Consider the following 7,974-nt stretch of genomic DNA (forward strand, 5'->3'; position numbering starts at 1 on the left):
AGAAGATTTGGCCTTGTAGGAACCAGGAGGCCAAATAAATAAATGGAAGTGGCTCTCTGCAGGACTGACGTTTTCTGGCCTGCCAAATGCATCCTGAGCTGGGGTCAACTGGAAAGCCCTAGGGTGGAGAGCAGATGGTTCAAATCAAAAACCCGAGGGTACAGCCTGGAGGCAGCACCAACAGGGGGGATGTTCAGTGGCGGGCCCTTTCCCCACAAAGACCCATCCACTGTCCACTTGAAAAACAAGATTATCTATATCAACATCTGATCACGTACACCATTAGCATGGGCCTATACACAGTGTTCTTGCCTGGAGAATCCCAGGGACGGCAGAGCCAGGTGGGCTGCCATCTATGGGGTTGCACAGAGTCGGACACGACTGAAGCGACTTAGCACCAGCAGCAGCAGCATACTGTTACTAATGATAAACATTTGTTGAGTACTTACTACTTGTTTAGAATACAAAGGGAAATAAAACCTGACCCTCAAGAAAACTTTGGTTTGAAACTCCGCATACAAATGTAGAAGGACAGCTAACAAAATAGGGTAACATTTACAAGGTGTCAAATACAAATGGTGTCAAAGGTAAACAGTAAATTCTACAGGAGTCCAAGGTGTCCTGTGGCTTTCCCATCTCCATTCCACTAAGCTACCACGTGTAAACCTCAATCCTAAAGGAAGGCAACCCTAAATATGCATTGAAAGGACTGATGCTGAAGCTCCAATACTTTGGCCACCTGATGCAAAGAGCTGACTCACTGGAAAAGATCCTGATGCTGGAAAGATTGAGGGCAGGAGGAGAAGGGCAACAGAGAATGAGATGGTTGGATCTCACCAACTCATTGGACATGAGTTTGAGCAAACTCTAGGAGATAGCGAAGGCCAGGGAAGCCTGGCGTGTGCAGTCCATGGGATCACAAAGAGTCAGACAACTGAGTACTGAACAACAGCATACCTCTATTAGCACCTACACCGGTTCATCAGGACATAGTACTTGTATATTAATATTTATGTGGGTCTTTTGTCTCCTTTATAGGTGTATAAACTCTTCTTGGACAGAAACCTTGATTTTTTTTTTTTAATCCTTATATTTCTACGACCTGACCAAGTCCTTGGCATTACAAGTATGAAACAAATATTTAATAATGACTGTGGAATGTGAGTTAAGCTTTTAACCAAGGGCAAGGCTTAGATAAGACAAGAATTGAGGGTTGGGCTTTCCACAGACAGGCAAGGGAACCAACCAGGTGACTGAAAACTCCAGGCAGGTAGAGAAAGTTTATGGTCAGAGGCTTCAGTAGTGTCAGACTCTTTGCGACCCCGCGACTGTAACCCACCAGGCTCCTCTGTCCGTGGAATTTCCCAGGCAAGAATACTAAGTGGGTAGTCATTCCCTTCTCCAGGGGATCTTCCCAACCCAGGGATTGAACCTGAGTCTCCAGCCCTGCAGGCAGATTCTTTACCATCTGAGCCACCAGAGGCGGGGGTAGTTGAGAAGCCCATGAGTTGAGAAGGCCAGGCCTTGAGAGCTAGTCTTCACTCATCTAGCCTTTTAAACTGTAATACAAGCCTACAGGAAGAGACCTAAACCTTGACTGCTTTAACCTCGGCAATCACTTCCTAGATTCTTATCTCCTGGTCTATTTTTCCTTTGTCCCTTTTTTCTGCTGATGCCACATTAGGGGGAAAAACTGAAATCCAGACAAAGAATCCTAATTTAATATTGAATTGATACTTTATGCAAATACAGACAAATTTGGGGGGGGTTCAGTTGGTTAAAAAAAAAAGTCTTGGCACTCAGTTCACCAAATTGCAAAGTCCTTAAAGCCAGGAATTCCTCCTCTTGCACAGCTCCTCGGATATGATCAAGTGACACACACATTAGGAATGTCAGCATTCTGGCAGCTGAGTCCATTTAGGACTAGTTGAGTCCTAGTCCATTCGAAGGCTGGGACAGTTTAAAGATGGATCTTGTCATAGCCCACAACCTAAACAGGGTGGAGAGGGTATGAACAGATGATTTAAACAGAAAAGCAGATCAGTTATCCTCTGCTCCCTGCCCAAGCTCCACATCTGCACAACAGAAAGGAACTCATTCTAGAAACACAGTTTTCAACAAACTCATCTGTGAGGCACCTGTGAAGGCCCATACATCCTCCATTTCCAATACTCTGGACCTGAACTGCTGGGCTCCAAGTCTCTAATTAAATAAGATGATTTTGCATTTAACCTCTTTCAGAGGAGTCCAGGCTAGTCAAAGCCCCTGGAAACTAAAACCAGAGACTTCTCCTGAGTATAGTCGCAATGCACATGGGCTCCCCCGAAGAGCTAAGAGAACAGATAAATGGAAGAACTGGATGAAAAACACAGCTCTTCACTCACATAGCAGAACAACTTGACCCAGGGAGACCTAGAAGCCAAAGACATTCCCACAAGCGCAATCAATTCAGAAATTACAAACACACATGTGAAATCCTAAAACATTAAGGAGAGGATTCACTGTCGTCTGTAAGTAGTATATGAGGCACTACTTGGGCAACTTGAGATATGTTTTATCATTCTTGGCAAACTGCAGGCCAATAAGAAGGCACTCTTTAATGGGCCAGGAGCAAATGTGTATCAAGGGCTGGGCTCTTAGCCTAGGTCTGTCCTCCAGAGCTGGCTCCACACTTCTCATCCCCCCTGTGGCCCAGGAGAAGTCCCTCAGACCACTTCACCCAGGCGCTCTAGGCCAGCCACCCACCAGGGGCCACAGCAAGAGATGCAAAGGTCAGGGGATGGGGAGCAGAAGGGCCAAGTTCTCTGCTTTGCCCCTGCATCCAGGCAACAGGACTTTCTCCCTATTCCCCTTCAGCACCCAATCTTGGTACCTGAACATCCTTTATTGGCTCCTATAGTGCCACCCACAACTCTTAAGTAATTCAGGGAAGTTTCTTCATTATAAGCCATTGAGTTGAATTGTTTCCTGCCAGGCCCGTGTCTGATACAAGGACCGTATGGCACTTCACATCTATGTAAAATGTCTCAACTCCCAAAGGTAGGTCTTTTGCCATCTCCCACATTACACATGAGGACCCTGAGGCTCCAGGTTGGTAGAATACCAGCTGACGGTCACAAAAGAAGTTTCCTAGCAGACCAGGAATTACCCGCAAGTCAGTCTAACATCTAAAAGGCCCTTGAAAGTGTGAGGGAGAAAAACACATCAAGCTTCCAAACCCTCAAGCCACAGTTTCGCCTCAAACCACATTGTTTATGGGTTGGGATTCTCCCTCGGCCTAAATAAGCCAGCTGGGGTATTGCCCTTTACGGGTGTCTTCCACCAAGAATCACTGTGATTGGACCCAGCTGAAGGGCAGCAGGGCTCCCTAAGATCTAAGATCACAGGTGTGCCTTTCTTGTCTAGAGCCCACATTTCTCCTTCCGTGTACCCCCAAATCCCTCCCCTCTCCGTCTTTCATTCTTTCTTATAAATTAAAACCAGGATTCCTTTGTCAGAAATCCAGGAGACTCAAGATGATGGTGGAGGCAGTTACAGGGCACTTAATAACATCCATCTTAGGTGCCTCTTAGCCATCAATCTCCAGGATCTATTAACAATCTCTCTCTTTCCATACAAAAAACAAAAAACAAAAAAACCCTGGATTGTGCTGTACTGCTGCAAATGGAAAGTGCAATTAAAATAAATTGTGATGGAGGGTAGAGGGGTTAAGTATGAAACAAACTCCCCAGAAAGGAAATTTGGCTCTGAGTTAGATTTCATTTCAGGGCTAGAGAATTTGCTATTATTGCTGCCTTTGCAGGTCCCTGGCAATCACTACATCCTCACTACAAGAACAGGCACGGGCAGCTGAAAAAAACCCCTCCTGACCTTCGAGATTTCACAACTGATGAGAGGCAACTGTCGGATCAGGTTGAGTTCTGAATCAAAGCCTCAAAGGGGACCAGGTAGAGGGCAGCTCAGAAAACAGCATCTGAGTAAAGCAAACATCCAGCTTTCACTTCCTCATTGCTGAAGGAATGGGAGTGGACAGTGCGGCAGGTATGCTCTTGTGTGAAGGAAAGAATTTTTAAAGTTCACTAGGGAACAGGCAGAGGAAGAAAACTGGATGAAAACTCAGCAGGAAACAGGAGTATGCGGGCCCTCCTCCAGAACCCTTACCCAATTCCATTTAAATAACATACAGCTGTCCCTTCAACCACATAGGTGTTCATCTGCCTATAATTTACAGACAGCCCCTTGTATCCTCCCTTCCTAGACTCTGCAGATTTAAGCAGCTTCAGTACTGGTACAGCGCTGTAGTACTTACTATTGAAAAATATCCACATATAAGTGAATCCATGCAATTCAAACTTGTCTTATTCAAGGGTCAACTGTGTATTTACTGGCTTACTACTAAACACAGGGCAGATCTAGCCTGTAGCATCTAGAGAGACCAAAAAAATGGGTTAAGAGCCTCAACGCCTAGAAAGATTTCTTACCTGGAATTACTGTTTGTTGCTATTTTCAGTTTCAGTCCAAACACCTGCAGCAGCCTCTCTCTTCTTCCAATAACCTGTCCTGCTAGGGAGCCTGGACCCTCGAGGACGGACTGACTGAATAAACCACGGCCCTCGGAAAACCACAGCATCCTGTGTCCCTCCTCCCTTGCGGATGGAGATCGCACAGGGCACAGAATAACTGTCAACCCGATTTTCCAAGCCTCGCTGCCCGAAACACCCCGGTCTCTTATCCCCAAACGGTAGGCTACTGCTTAGACATCAGTCAGGCTTACTTTCTAAGTAGGCTCAACTAACTTAAAAATAATGAAGACTTGAGTGCACTGACGGAACACGATTTCATTTATCAGAAGGCTTTAGAACTGGCTTACAGGAAAGGAGGCAACCCCAAAGTTCAAACAAGACCAAAACAAAGTTTATTCGAATCTGCTGTGCAGGGTATACCCTTCCCTCCCCGCTCCCCATACCTACAGGAGAAAAACATCAACTCAAACAAACAAAACTCCACCTGACTAGTCTGAAGCAGGGAAATCTGCATGGGGGCGGGGACGGAGGTAGATAACATCCCCCTCCTCGCCTCCCCCGGCTTCCCTCCCGCTCCGGCTCGGGGAGGGTGCCTGCGCTCACGCCCCAGCCGCGGCCTGGCCGCCCGCCCGCAGTTACCTGGTCCAGCGGGATGCCCAGGAGCTCGCTGAGCGGGTGCAGACAGGTGGAGCCCGTGGTGCGGTAGGACAGGCTGGACCGCGGCTCCGCTGCCATCCTGCATCTTCGGGAGGAGCCGCCCCCAGCCCCGGCCCCCGGCTCGGCGTCCTCCCGCCCGAGTGCGCGCGGGCGGCCGTCCCGAGGGCAGCGCGCGGCCGCCGGGCTCCCGCGGACCGAGCTGCGAGCCAGAGGACGAGACGCGGCGCAAAGTCTCGGGGCGCAAAACTTGGCGTTCGGCGCTGCGGCTACGGGCGCGGTAGGAGGGCCGCGGCCCAGCGCGCTCGGCTTCCCGCTCCCCTCCTCTCGCCTCTCATTGGCCCGGCCGCCCGGCCCGGGAGGCGGAGGGAGGGAGGGTTGAGTGGGGATCAGAGCCCGGCCCCCCGAGCGCCACCCGGCCCGCCCTGCCCCGGCCGCGCGGGGCGGGAGAGCGCCGCCGCCTTGCCCTGCGCCCGGCGTTGCGCAGCCCCGGGCGGGGGTGGGGCGGGAGGAGCCAATGCTCTTCCTTCTCCGGAGCTCCCCGTCCTCTCTCCCCGCCACCCGAAAACGACCTCCTCCCGGGTCGCCAAGGCGGGCGCCTAGCACTCGGGAGCACCCTGGCCACACCCTGTTTTGGTTCCGCCGCAGTCTCAGCACCCCCACCCTCCCGGTTCCCGCTCGGGTGAAGCTTTCCTGCGCTTTCCCTGCGGCCAAGAGTTCATCTGCTCGGGGGCTGGAAACCCAAGGACACCCCGATGCTCCCAGCCAGCGCCCCATCACTCACCCCCTTCTCTCTCTCTCCTTACATTCCTGCGGACAAGCATAGCACACCCTCGGTTCGTGTCGCAGAAGCTCAGACACTAGAACTGCTCGCTTCTGACCTCGGATGTCCGGCCCCCTGCGGACTGTAAAGTCTTTTCACTCCTATAAGAAACGATGCTACTGCGGTACTGTGTGCTTTCTGATCACTTTCTTGCCAGCACCGGTTCTAAAAACGGGTTACCTGGCCCCTTCACTTCTTTGTCCCCAGAAGTGTTTCACTGGTCTTTGGGAAACTTCTTCAGTTCATACAGAGATTTTGAGAATCATAAAAGTCTTGCTCTTTCCAGGAACTGCTGTAATGCTTGCTGATGAAGAAGACTTTCAGGAAAGCAGTGTTGAAATCAAATGGGTAGGAAAAAAATGAGTTGGTGTCAATCCCCAGGCTTCACCAGGTAACCAAGCTCAATACTTTGCATTGGAAGTTTACCTGGGGACGGACACTGAGCAACCCAGCCAAGGATTAATTGGTGGAGAAACCAACCAAACAGGGGGCAGCCCCTCTAGAACAGAACTAATTGTCCTCAATGTGACCGTCAGCTTCAAATCCAACTGAAGGCCTGTCAGACACTCCTAACACCTTTCCCTCCAAGGCTCAGCCTCACCCTGGCCTTCTGGAAGAGTTTCATCACCAAAAAGCTGCACAGAATTTTAGATGGTCAGGCCAGAGTTTCTCAACTTTTGTCCTCTACTGAGGAGCAAAAAAAATGTCCCGACCACCACTCCTGGTCCCATGAAGATTTTATAGGAGGCCACTATCATCACCACTCTCCTTTACTCACACAGTGCACACACTCACACACACAGGCATATGCTTGAGGATCAGTGAGGCTGTGTGTATGCATGTTGAAGTCACTTCAGTTGTGTCCACCTCTTTGCAGCCCTATAGACTGTAGCCCACCAGGCTTCTCTGTCCTTGGGATTCTCCAGGTGAAGAATACTGGAGTGGGTTGCCATGCCCTCCTCCAGGGGATCTTCCCAGCCCAGGGATTGAACCCGAGCCTCCTGCATTGCAGGCAGATTCTTTACTATTAATGCCACCTGGGAAGCCCCAATGAGGCTAGACGGGCTTACTAAATATCACACAGTTCTAGAAACTGACCAGAATTGAAACAATGTTCCTTTTATCTTCAGCAAGATGACAGCTTACATGAGGTATTTGAGGGCAGAAAGAGTTTGAAACCTCAAAAAAAAAAAAATCTCTTAAATGTGAACTGCTAGAAAGCAGACATAGGCCAGTTTAGGTGGTGTTTATGAAGAAAACCCTCAGACCACTCATAGTTCTCCACAAAGCTATATTCTTCAGACTTCAAAAAATAGTCCTCACATTGGCATAGGTTTAAAAACAGAGATTAGCCCTACTTGGATTTTCTTCTCAACAAAACACAGATTATCATCTAGTCTAAAATTTACCCTTAAAAAGGCAGGAAATATGCTTAGATCTTGAAAACAAAACATCACAGAACTTAAATCTTAATAATCCTGTCCTACTGATAACTGTAAGTCTTCCCTGGTAGCTCAGACGGTAAAGCGTCTGCCTACAATGTGGGAGACCCAGGTTCGATCCCTGGGTCAGGAAGATCCCCTGGAGAAGAAAATGGCAACCCACTCCAGTACTCTTGCCTGGAAAATCCCATGGACTGAGGAGCCTGGTAGGCTACAGTCCATGGGGTCTCAAAGAGTCAGACACAACTGAGCGACTTCACTCACTCACTGATAACTGTAGTACAATTAATCCTCAAAGAACTTGTAAGAAATGTAGCATCAAGAGAAGGTATCAGTTACACTGTTGGTGGTGGTGGTCGCTCAGCCGTGTCCGACTCTTTGCGACCCCATGGACTGTAGCTCACCAGGCTCCTCTGTCTGTGGGATTCTCCAGGCCAGAATACTAGAGTGGATTGCCATGCCCTTCTCCAAGGGATCTTCCTGACCCAGGGATTGAACCCGCGTCTCCTGCATTGCAGGCAGATTCTTTACC

At 49.3% G+C, this 7,974-nt stretch overlaps 1 protein-coding gene across 2 annotated transcripts in view; it reads right to left on the reverse strand.

The window, feature by feature from the left end:
* MBOAT1 (membrane bound O-acyltransferase domain containing 1) overlaps window positions 1-6,010 on the reverse strand; it is a 115,075-nt gene extending 109,065 nt beyond the window's left edge. Inside the window, exon 1 of one of the 2 annotated variants that reach the window (XM_018039164.1) lies at window positions 5,962-6,010. Coding sequence is in view for 1 of the 2 variants with exons in the window: in XM_018039163.1 (XP_017894652.1) it covers window positions 5,163-5,258 (96 nt within the window). In the remaining variant the exon portion in view is untranslated. Of the gene's footprint in view, window positions 1-5,162; window positions 5,590-5,961 lie in introns of those variants that run through there. The other variant, XM_018039163.1, reaches the window with a different exon arrangement.

This window comes from Capra hircus, chromosome 23 (assembly GCF_001704415.2).
Source record: "Capra hircus breed San Clemente chromosome 23, ASM170441v1, whole genome shotgun sequence".
NCBI lineage: Eukaryota > Metazoa > Chordata > Mammalia > Artiodactyla > Bovidae > Capra > Capra hircus.